This window comes from Buteo buteo, chromosome 21 (assembly GCF_964188355.1).
Source record: "Buteo buteo chromosome 21, bButBut1.hap1.1, whole genome shotgun sequence".
Taxonomy (NCBI): domain Eukaryota; kingdom Metazoa; phylum Chordata; class Aves; order Accipitriformes; family Accipitridae; genus Buteo; species Buteo buteo.
In genome coordinates this window covers 25,774,778-25,787,242 of record NC_134191.1, presented here as the reverse complement: position 1 = coordinate 25,787,242, position 12,465 = coordinate 25,774,778, and the positions used below count along the sequence as shown (strand labels likewise).

General features: G+C 38.7%; 1 protein-coding gene across 3 annotated transcripts in view; it reads left to right on the top strand.

Annotated features, from left to right (window-relative positions):
* Nucleotides 1-12,465, top strand: part of BICD2 (BICD cargo adaptor 2) — a 98,407-nt gene that overhangs the window by 73,887 nt on the left and 12,055 nt on the right. For all 3 annotated transcript variants that reach the window (XM_075053609.1, XM_075053608.1, XM_075053606.1), the window contains exons 4-6: nucleotides 2,352-2,804; nucleotides 3,677-4,696; nucleotides 5,742-5,893. In XM_075053609.1, coding sequence (XP_074909710.1) covers nucleotides 2,352-2,804; nucleotides 3,677-4,696; nucleotides 5,742-5,893 — 1,625 coding nt within the window. The remainder of the gene's footprint in view (nucleotides 1-2,351; nucleotides 2,805-3,676; nucleotides 4,697-5,741; nucleotides 5,894-12,465) is intronic.

Below are 12,465 nucleotides of genomic sequence, written 5' to 3'. Positions count from 1 at the left end.
ACCACTTCTTTTCTATGTTTGTTCTGCTTTTGAGACTATAAACTCTATCTTTTAGTACCAAGAGTTGTCCCAAAATGTTTAAGTTCTTTCTGACTCTGTTTATACAGTCATAAGACTTTATTGCTTCTACTTTGACCTCCAAGTCCTTCTACTGTGTTCTGTCTCTTTGATGGAAGTAAATTCTCTACCAGTCTGCTTTGTTATTTGGTTTAGTCTTGTTGCTACACTAGTTTTTCAATGTCTTTGCAATACTCTCCATCCATCCATCCTCTTCTACGGTATCTGTAACTGGATGTATTTCTGAACATGTATTTTTATTGTTAATTAGTGCTTACATTATCTCTCCAGTTCTGTAGTCCTCCTCTCTTCTAGCTACTTTCATTAAACATGTATTAGTGGTATAGTTGCTCTATACTGTCAGACCTGTGTGACTGCTCATCTGAAAAGTCATGTTTAATTGCACACTTCCAGCAATTTTCAGAATTTTAGAAAATGCATTTTTGGAACAACTCAATTTCCCTGAGTTATCATTTGCAGAGGTAATTAGATTAGATGTGGTCTTTGGCACAGTTCACTTATCTTCATCTATCTGTCACTTGGGGGCTTGCTATTTTTATTCTTCAGGTACCTGTCAGTTTCACTGTATAAATAAAACTCAAGGTTCAGTTGAGAAAATGGTTTAATATTCCTGAAATAAAAGCTCTTGAAGAAAACAGCAGTGTTAATACCATCTGTGATAGTGAGCACATAGCAAAAGCATATTAGGATTTGCTTCAGAACTCCTTCAGTGTTCTGAATGAAAGCTGCCCTACCAAGTGAGGTGTTTGGGATATTGAATGTATTTCATTTATCTCCAGGTGAAACTCTATGGCAATGTTTATCACTTTGGCCTCACTAATGTGCCCAAAATGGGGTTCCAGCTTGGACCTGCTCTCACCTGAATATATTTGGTCTAATTACGCTGGTTTGGGTGCCCTGACATCATGCGGTAGGGATGGAGGGGCTATTATGCTCTAGATGAGATAGTGATCTGTTAAAATCCAACCAATGTAGTTGGTTACTTTTGGTTTTTACCTTTCTTCGTCTCATTCATTGTATTCAGAGAAGCAAGTGAAAGTTCCAAGCTCAATGTTCACATTCCAAAATAATGATATTCAAGAATGCTGTCATTCTGGGCTGAGCTGAATTTAACCTCAGATGCTATCTTGTCAGTTGCTAGTAATTATTGTCTACTGTGTGTGTATTCTGGAACCCTTGAAAATAGACTGTAATCTTAAATATTTGAGCTCAGTGGACGTATATAGAACCAAGAGCTAATTCTTTTCATGGCAATGGATTATTTAATTTTCTACCTTGTCCTAATCCTACTTGATGAATTTTATTAAGCTTTAATTATCTACTGACATAACTAGAAGAAGCCATCAAGTTTTTCCAGGCTTAACTTGCAGAACTGAATTAACATGATTGGTTCCTGGTTTTTAAATCAGGTGTGGTTCAGCACTACCAAACTGGTGTATATTGGCATCTAAAATTCCTTTAGCAGTTGGCAAAAATAAATAGGGTCATATATCATGTGGTATGTTTTCCTTTCTTTCAAGGTAAGGAAAAAGTATTCTTTAGACTTTGTTTTTTCCCCAAGGGATTAAAAATTTTACACTAATCATTGGTGTTTGTAATTTCAGTGCAAGAGAGGTTTAAAAAAAAGGCAATTTTACAGCTAAAAACTTATAGCATGCCATCAAATTTCATGTAGCAGCACTATGGGTCTGAAGTGTAGAGTCTGAATTGTAGCTTTCTCAAGATGTGCTGAAATAATGATGACAGAAATGATAAAACATTTTATTCTGAATGTATAAAAGCAGAGTTTGATTGCTAGGTGCATCCCAACAGTTTTAAGCCCAGTGGAATATTCTAACAGCAGTGCAGCAGAGTGTCAGAAGCATAGCTTTGTAATGCTGGGTTTTGGAAATGTTGAGCTTGAATTTGTGTGAAGGTTGGCCAAGGAATTTGTTAATCAAACAGAGAAAGAGTTTGCATAATGTGCTAGGAAAGCCTGTTTTGTGATGCTCTGTATCACACACTGTATCTCTCACCTGTCTTAAGCTAGAATAGATCAGCTAATTTGACATTTTGTGTAGAAGTTTTATTCCATGGTCTCTGTCAAGGTAAATTATGTAAGCAATGTTTACAGTCATAGTGCCAAAACTAGACTCCAGAACTGAAAAAAAAAATTATTCTGTTCTCAACGTATTTAGTGAAATCAAATACTTAAAAGTAAAATTACTTGGTGCCTTGCAGGCAGACATTTTCATTAGGGATTTTTTTTTTCCCTTCTATTTGTATATCTCCAGGTGGAGTTTGAAGGCCTGAAACATGAAATCAAAAGGCTTGAAGAGGAAACAGAATTTCTCAACAGCCAGCTAGAAGATGCCATACGGCTGAAGGAGATCTCCGAACGCCAGCTTGAGGAGGCCTTAGAGACGCTGAAGACAGAGCGGGAGCAGAAGAACAATCTTCGTAAGGAGCTCTCTCACTACATGAACATCAATGACTCCATGTACAACAGCCACCTGAACATCTCTTTGGATGGACTGAAGTTCAGCGATGAAGCCACAGAGCCCAATAATGATGAAATCATGAATGGATTTGAACAGAACTGCCTCAGCAAACTCAGCAATGGCAAGAATAGTACATCAACGCCCAAGAAAAATGAAAGCTTCCCTCCAGCCCCAAGTCTGGTTTCAGATCTTCTGAGTGAATTAAACATTTCTGAAATCCAGAAGCTGAAACAACAGCTTGTACAGGTAAATGGGTTTTCTAAACAACATGTACTTCCAAATAGCTGCTAGAGTTTATTTGGGTTGTAATTTCAGTCTTTTCAATATCTCACATGGCCACCATACAATATGAACTATATTTGTAAAGGCTCTGATTGATTTAAAATTTGAGGATGTTAAATGTTTGTCAGTATGTCACTAGCGAGAAATATAGTATTTTGTTCAAAAATTGATAGTACTCCAGTCATCTTCATCAAAAGGAGTTTGGTACACCATAACTATTTTCTGTAATTAGTTCAAAGAACATGAAGTTTTAATCAGTACCAAGTATTTCTGTGTTATATTTGTACTATTGGGAGGTTGGAGAGTTCGAAACAAGGTACATATTTGTGTTGCCTGGAAACATTTTAAAGTTATTTTGTCAAGTTTTTTTTAAGTGTTTTAGAAGAAAAAGCCTTTGTGGAAAAAATTGCTGGATTTTTTCAAAATAAGAACTTTCAGAGGAGAAACTTTAAAAGTTTTGGTATTTCTGAGTCTCTCATGAAGCTCCAAGCTTCCACCATAGACTAGCTGCATGTTTTCTAATATTTACTTGATAATTTGCAAGATAACAGTAACGATTAACTTATCTTCAGCTGAAAGGATGTTTTCACAATGAGAACATCAGCTATGGAAGAAATGTGTAAAAATGTGCATTTTGAAGTGGAAATGAGAAAGAATTGGCAAGGAACACTGTGCTTGAGATAGTTTTAGAATGAATTAAATAGTCTTTTCCATAATGTGCAAGTGATCAGATTTCTGCAGCCATATGGACCTTGGCTAAGTTTCTGTCTCTTACAACAAAACCATTTAAGTGATGCAGTTCCCTTTAAGTAGATGTCTGTGTTCATGCATTTCAGATGGAAAGAGAAAAGGTGAACTTGTTAACAACACTACAGGAATCTCAGAAGCAGCTGGAAAATACACGGGGGGCCCTCTCAGAGCAGCATGAGAAAGTTGGCAGGCTCACAGAAAACCTGAACGCAATGAAGAAGCTCCAGGTCAGCAAGGAACGTCAGTCTGCCCTTGACAATGAGAAGGACCGAGACAGCCATGAAGATGGAGACTACTATGAGGTTGACATCAATGGGCCAGAGATCCTGGAGTGCAAGTACAAAGTGGCTGTGGCAGAGATTACTGACCTAAAAGAAGAGCTCAAAAATCTTAAGGCCAAATACAAAGAATGTGAGTCTAAGTATGAGGAAGAGAAGAGCAGGTATGAGACTGAGAGCCAAGCTCTCACTGAAAAGATTACCTCACTAGAAAAATCCAGTAGGCATGACAGAGAACAGGTGGCCAGACTGGAGAAGGAGCTGAAGAAAGTCAGTGATGTTGCCGGAGAAACACAGGGCAGCCTCAGTGTTGCCCAAGATGAACTAGTCACCTTCAGCGAAGAGTTGGCCAATTTATACCACCATGTCTGTATGTGCAACAATGAAACTCCAAACAGAGTGATGCTAGATTACTACAAGGAAGGTAAAGGTGGACGCAGTAGTCCAGAGACCAAGGGAAGAAGGTCTCCCATTCTTCTTTCTAAAGGGTTGTTAACTATAGAGCTAGGAAAGGCAGAGAATGGAAGCGGCGACAGCAGCCCATCTCCAGTGTCATCTCTGCCATCTCCTGTGTCAGATCCTCGGAAGGAACCGATGAACATTTACAACTTGATCGCTATAATTAGGGATCAGATCAAACACCTGCAAGCTGCTGTGGACAGAACAACTGAGTTGTCCAGGCAGCGTGTTGCCACTCAAGAACTTGGGCCAGTGGTGGATAAAGACAAGGAAGCTCTCATGGAAGAAATCCTGAAGTTGAAGTCCCTGCTAAGCACCAAGAGAGAACAGATAGCAACTCTGAGAACTGTGCTGAAGGCCAACAAACAGGTAACCAGGTGTTATAGACGTGAATGTTATAGTATCTGAGAATTAGGTCATAAATACAAGAGAATTTATCTTTGAGGTCATACTGCCATACCCTCAACTCAGTGGGGCTTTTGTTGTTGATATTTGTTTGGTACAAGGCTGAAGCAGTCTGTTTAATTAGAAGCATACAGCTGTCCTGCCGTAAAGCTGAGCGCTGGGGCTTTAACAAATTTTTACTTGTCACGTACTCATGAGATTTTATTAAGTTTAAGGTAGCTTCAATCTACTGCCTGTCTGAATTAGATTAGATTGGATTTAATGTAACACACCTAAAATGAAGAGGTAAATCTTATTTTTTACTTGAAAGAATTCTAGTAGTTAACCCTTAAAAGAGTTCATAAACTTAAGTACTGTTCTCTCTCAAATTGCAAAATAAAAGAAAGCCTTCCAGGATGAGGATGTGACATAAGAACATGGTCAAAATAACAGGGGTGAAAGGTAAAATTAGTCTTTGGGGATTGGGCTGTGCCATTTGATACACATTAGCAGTGCAGTAGATGAAAATAACCATCATTAAGACACCATGTGACATGCTTCATTGTCTCTTCTACAGTTAAAATAGTGCAAATTGAAGCTGTCTTCAAAAAGAAAAAAGTATAGTGTTGTTTAAGAAATATATAGATACTTTCAGTTTTCTTTTGCACATTTTAATAAAGCTGTCCCAAAATGTAAGGCAAAATGCTGATAGACTATTTTGTTCTTTGTGTTGAAGTATGTAAAGTTTAATTTCTTTTACTAATTGGAGATAGGTGTCACTAAATGTATATTCTGTAACTTCCTAGATGCTACTGCATGCTTAATAGGAGTAGGAGACCCATATGTTCAATCTGTTTCCAGTGTTCAAAAATTAAATTTATGCTGTACAAGAAAAGTTGACCAGAAGTTTAACATTCCAGTACAAAGTAAATATTTCATTATGCAAATAGTGATTAGAAATGTATTAGCTAGCTGCTTTGTGAAGAGTTCCATTAACTAGTACATTTCTGTTCTTCTTGGTAAACAATAGACTGCAGAGGTAGCCCTTGCCAACTTAAAAAGCAAGTATGAAAATGAGAAAGCTATGGTTACGGAGACAATGATGAAGCTGCGAAATGAGCTGAAGGCTTTGAAAGAAGATGCTGCTACCTTCTCTTCCCTGAGAGCAATGTTTGCTACAAGGTAAAGAGAATATAAACTCTGCAAAATGTCATTCCTTGCTTGTGTGGGGGAAGAGCTGAACATCCTGCCCACCCACCCATGCTGAGAGTGGCAGGGTGGGGTGCCTTTTTCCAAGTTCATTGCTTACAGTGTTTGTCTGCGTTAGGTTCTGACTGATGAGGAAAATGCCAGGGATATAGTATATTGCTACAAAACAAGAAGTTGTTGTGGAGGTATTTATTTAATTTGGGTGCAAGATTATCCCTGGTTCTTGAAGCCATTAACTCTAAGGAGGAGTGACATTTAACAATGCAAAATGACCATTTATTATGCAATGAAAATGTGACTCTGCTTGAACTGTAATGATCCAGAAAAAAGTAAAGATGTTGCAAACATCTTGTTATTCTTAGGTTGTCCATCCTGCAGTTGGCATCTCTGTCATTCCATTTACCTGTGTGAGCTGATTGGGTTGCATATGTCTTTGGAACTTGCTTCTGCTTCTTAGTTGTGCTTTGTGGCGTTAACAGACAAAAAATACCTGCTGACATGTCACGTGCTGTAGAAGTGATAAATGCTATTTTGATCTGCATGTTGCTTACTGCTACTGTCATTGACTTCTTTAAGTCTGCACATTTCTTTTGGGGAATGTTGAGGCAACAACATCATGTTAACAAAATCCAGATCTTCTTCACAGCTAAGGAACATTCAGTTGGCTCCTGTGTGGAGATGATCCTGGAAAACAGGAAAAGAAAAATCTATATCTAAAAGTTGTCAGTCCCAGCTCAGTGGGATTCACAGGGACTCCCCTGGCAATGTTCATTTGCCTGCGTATTCCATGCATTGCCTAATGAAGATGGAGAAGAGAGACTGTAAAGGATGCTATTTAATGTAACCTAGATACTTCTTTTAAGTTAACCCAAGGGTATGGGAGAGTCTGTATGTGCTGTATGCTGCTTCGTTCTCTGCCTTCTCTGGACACTAAAAAAAACCCAACCAAACAAAAAAACACCACCACCACCACCACCCCCCCAAAAAAAACCAACCACCAAAACAGAAAAGGTTTTCTTTCTGTCATGTGCTAAAAAGCACCATAGTAAGGAATCACGAGGGTGCTTATGAGGATTCCTGAGGCTTTTCTGTATGGTCTTTTGTGGGGGTGGTTCTGCAGCAGCTTTCATGTTCCTTGAGTAATCTTAGACTTCCTGGTGATTCAGCTTTTCTCAGCAATATCTATGCATGTGGGTAAGCATGGAAAGAAGAAATGGATACCAAGGAATGCTAAGGGTTGAATTGTGGCAGCTCATTATGCTAGAGAAAGGAATGCCCTGTACAGTCTGGATTTGTCCTACTTTCTTTCCTCTCTCTCCTTTCCTGGGGTGTAATTAATATGCAGAAATTGCAATCTCTTTGTTAGTTGTAGATCAGCTTGAAGCTGAGAGGAAAGAGGAGAAGCATACTGTTAACTTTCAGTTATTTTTCCTAGATGCAGAGACCTAGCTAAGTTACATGTAACTGCAGTATGTTTTCCCTAGACGTTGATTTTCCTGCCTCAGTGTGAATGTGAGAGAGTGACTGTGAACTGGTCTGGGAGAGGAAGAATTGTCAGAGAAATGCCAGAGGGGTAATTCTCTCTCTGCCTTTCTCTTGGTGTATTAGCTAGAGGTCAATCTTGTCCTTTTCCTGGGAAGACAATAATGAGGATTCCTTGGCATGGGGAAATTGGAGGCAGAAGAAAGTTTTTCTGAAAGCAACTGACTTAAGAGCTCTATCCTGGAGCTCTCACAGGGAGTTGTGGGTGATTAGAGGCAGGAGTGAGCTCTGTTTGGGGATGCACAACAGATGTCCCTGCCTAAATGAACAATTGTCATTTCTGAACTTACGCTTTAAGTAGTAACTGTAGTGAAAAAAATAAAGGGCCAAGAGCAAAGGAGGACTCAGAAAGCTGAGGATGGAGTGAGTGGACATGTGGTCCGCTGAGCCTTTCGTCTTGTGAGCGCTTGCATTCCTGATCGTTGCATGGTAGATAAGCAGCTGGGCCTGGCATTTTGCACCTAGCCTGAGACAGTGGCAGTTGCACAGAGCATGAAGAATTGCTTCTTTCTCCCAGTGTGCCCAGTGTTTCAGATGCCACAATAGCTATCAAGACCTATTACTGCAGGTAGGGTACTGTCACCCCTTCCCTCCCTGATCTCTGGTCAGAGAGGATTAGTAGTTTGGTGGTTGGCCGAGTGCATTCCTCTGTCAGTGGTTGTTTCATCTAAGTCTCTGTTTCAGGTAAGGTAGGTGTGGAAGGGATGTTCCTAGGTGCTTTGGTGAAGATAACCTCAAAAACTGTTTTGGAGTCTGATTTTTAGGTATGTTTCAAATATCAGAAGTATTTGACAGCGTCGCAAACAACCTGCTAGTGGAGCACCTCTTAACAGTCTACAGTAAGTCGTGTTTCTTCTCTGGCCAAGAGGTTTGTATCAGCAGAGACTAATAACAAGTGATGGGGCCTTTATCCCACCATGTTTGTTTCAGTGTTATATTGAGTGTGGGATGAAGCAGATTGCTGCACACAGATAAGTATTTTCCACAGGAAGACACCCATTTTGTAGGATGCAAGAGAGCTGTAACAATACATGAGAGTTGAAGGCTGGGCATGAATATAGTAACTGACCTAATTTCCTTTTTAAGTAGGTTAATCCCACTAATTTGGCAATACTACCAGCTATTTTTAATAAGTGATGAAAATACAATAGGACCTCAGCCTGGAGACAAAGGAAGGGTTGCAAAATGCAGATTAACAGCTTCCAGTACTGAGGGACTGCTGCAGCACTCTAGACAACACTGTACTCCTAAAATTAAACTGTCATACAAAGGAATAAATCAAGATACGCATAATGTACTATAGATGTACATGCAATAGCTGCCCTGTTTAAGTCCAGATTTCCTTAATCAACACATTTATCCCTCTTGTATGTACAAACAGACTGAAAGCACTAGAAGCCAGATTAAAATCTGCCCTGTAGAGCTGAAAATGGAATTTATCTGCTCAATTAGACTGTAATAGGTATTTACGTATCACTGTATTACAATCAAACGTTTTGATGCTTCATTAGTAAACTGTCTTCACCAGAAAAAAAAGATGCAATCAATTCTCCATTTAAAATCCGAACAGAAGCTGAATATCTTTTTTGTTTTACTTTGTCAAGTAGGTTTGCACTTGCTAACAGCCAGTTTGGGTTCTGCAAAATGTAAATAAACAAGGCCTGACAATGATGCAGTAAATGTTCATTAGGGTGCAGCCTTCAGCTTTATTACAAGATGTGAAGTGGTGGTACTTTCTCTTTATGGATACCATCTGGCTTCTATACTTTACCTGCTATCTGGAGCAGCTGTTTGAAAGAATATTTCCCAAAATAATCTTTCTCAAAATTCATCATACAAAATGCACTACAGTGGTTACTGTTTTGAGAGAGTTATGAATGTATTTACTTAGGAATTTAAAATAGTATATTGTATGCACATGAGAGTGAACATTGCAAAGAAAGCAGTCACTTTTACAATACACTTGCAACATTGAACTACAATAATACCTGGGTATTATTGTACTACATACATACCTGGTATGTTCTGCATTTTAAAGAATAAATCCTTGCAAATTGGCAAAAGAAAATATGGCTTCACACAAGTCACTCATTTGGAATTTTTACTTCAGACAGTATAAACTAATAACTAACTTGTTTTCAAATAAAAACTTCAATGGAAATTTCCAAAAGGCAGAATAAGTCTTTAAAATACAGTGTTTACTCTCAAGAGTTTGAACTGCTCTGATTTTTAATTACATCTCTATGACCAAAAAAAGTATAAAGAGCACACATTTGCAGTTAACTCATTTCACTCAAGTCTTTGTTCAAGTATATATGAATCAAGGGGCTGCTTTCAAAGTATTTGTTGAGTATTTATTGAGTTTAATGTGACCAATGCCCTATGTTAACAGCACCAAGTAAGGAAGAAGCAGTGAGTGAGAACAGGAGTTCCCAGACTAGAGGTAGATACCACTGGTGGTATTCAGGTCACTTCAAAGTAGTGCATAGGGAGCACAGAGCCACAAGCTGCTGCTGTCTTTTCCTGGCAAAAATATTTAACCTCCAAAAATATTTTATGGTAGGGTTAAATTTTTTGGTAACTCTCACTTAGTAGGTTAAGAAAATTGGAAGATTTTTTTTAATACAGAACAATATAAATTGCCACTTAAGTGTGTGTGTGTGGGTGGTAGTAAATTTGAGATAAATTAATTCATCTTCTAAAATATTGTCAGAAGAAAGACTGATTCCTCTCTTTCCTACACAAAGAGCTTCTCCCGAGTACTTCGAGGGAACTTGAAGTGAGTATGTGCTGTTTTTCTAATGATTTGGGGTGGGAGTGAAGCACAGTTTCCTTGTCTTGTAGGTCAAGATATGTTTCTAGATTGCCTGTAAGCAATTTGTCATTCAAACTTGCAAGCACATTAGAGCATAGGTTTCTTAAAATTGATTATAGGGGGAAAAAAAAACTGTATCAAAACAGATGAGAGAAATCCAGCTTGAAATTTAAGCCTGAGGCTTGTTTAGCTTGAATTTTCAGTAAGGAAGGAGGGAGTGGGAAGACTGTATGTTTCTGCTAGTTGTTTAGGGAACACCTCTGAATCTGCAATTTCCAGAAGACACTGCAAGTGATAATGAAGCACAGGTACACAGATTCATCAACTAGCAATTAAGGTTAAAGTCCTTAAAGGACAGTTAGATGAAGAACAGGAGGCCAGTATGGCCATCACTTCAGGGCCAAGAAGAGAATGCACTGAGAAAAGCTTGTCATGGATTGGACAAGAAGGCAGTTTAAACACAATTTTGCATTTTAAAAAGCAAAGGTTATTTACATTATTTATTTATTTGTTATGCTGATCTTTTCCTTGAGTTTGATTTGCTAGAATTTGAGTAAGCATCCTTCCAAAAATTCTACTAAATGTAGAATATAGCAGAAACCATACACAATGAAAGTACAACATGGTTTTTCACCTTTCTCTTCCCTGTGTTATTTTTCTGCTGTTTTCATGTCTTTTGATATAGCCTGCAAGTTTCTTGTCTCTTTAACTTGCATGTTAAGTACTACCTGCACTCATGGGAGGACGCCATAATCTCTTCTCTCTAGAAATACCTCCCGTGTGACAAGATTATAGCCAAACTCTTGCAGTAGATGGAGTAAAGCTGGCTTATTTGCTCGAGGTCGGGCAACAAAACTGAAAAATTATATTCATATGAAGTTGCATTTCTCCTACTAAACCCTGATAAACTTAAGCTGGCTCTGAGATGTTACTTAGGATACATCTTCACTCCTCTGATTAAAGACAGAGGTTTCTCAACTTTGTTGTTCCTGTATTTTGTGTTTCTTTTCCAGAGCCTGAGAGCAAGCGAGGATAGTAAGAGAGCAGACATTTCTCATCCCTATAAAACAAAGATAGAATGGTAATAAAGTCCAGCAGAAGCAGAAGGCTTTGAAAAGTAGAGAACAAATGTGCCTAGATGTAATTAATCGCTATCCCCATGTTCCAGTGTTTCATAAACTGTAAATGAAGGGGGAGACAAACTCTGCAACAAGTCAGCAAGGGGACAAGTGGCAAGTGTTAGAACATACTGGAAAGACTGACAGCATGTAACATGAGATTAAAATTACAAGATGGTGCTTGTGATGAAGAAACAAATCCATGATTACACACAAGAATCTAGCAGCTAGCTGTTCTTCATTAAAGGAGAAGAGGTGTTTCAAATGAATACATACATCAGTTCAGAATCATACAAGCTCTGTCAGTTTTCCAAGTATCCAAAGCATTTGGGAAAATATTCTTGTGTTCATGGACATGAAAGGCCTGCAGAATATAAAGGAGTTTAAATTCATGCAGACAACAGTGGAGTCCTCACAGGATTGAGAATTATAGCTAAAGGGTCTTCATACTGGACTCCACACAGTAAAAGTATTCAATTTCTCTAAAAAATACCCATAGGATAAATACTTAGAGGAGCCAGACACAGAAAATATGACTTTGAAAATTTCCAGAATGGGATTCCCAGACAGGAGTAACAGCATTTGCCTCCTATTCCTGGTGCTAGATCTAGAGGTGATGAATGATGTCTGGAGAGAAAAATGTCTGGGCCGCCAGCACCCATGTGAACGCAAGGAGACATCCAGGCAGGACAAAGGCATTCGACTGTTTCACAGACATGCTACAAAAAACCATGAGTGATGTCTTGCACATAGTCATGTTTATAACACTGATGTGCCTGCTCTAGACTCTAAATGTGTCTGGCAATTAAAATGTCTACTACAAGTAATGCTGGATATATTGAGACTCAACCTTGGTGAAGGTACCCCTTGTAGATAGACCCTGGACCTGGGTTGCTACAATGAGTTGGCACTCTTCTCCCAGATATTTTTCAAAGCAGCTGGGTCCACATCACTAATTCCTGTGTGCCGTGGTGCTTCTTTTTTGAATGCCTACTGTTAAGGAGAGTAAAACACAGGAGGTGATCCTGTGATGTAATAGTGGTGCTGTAGAAATAGTCAGAGTAAAGACA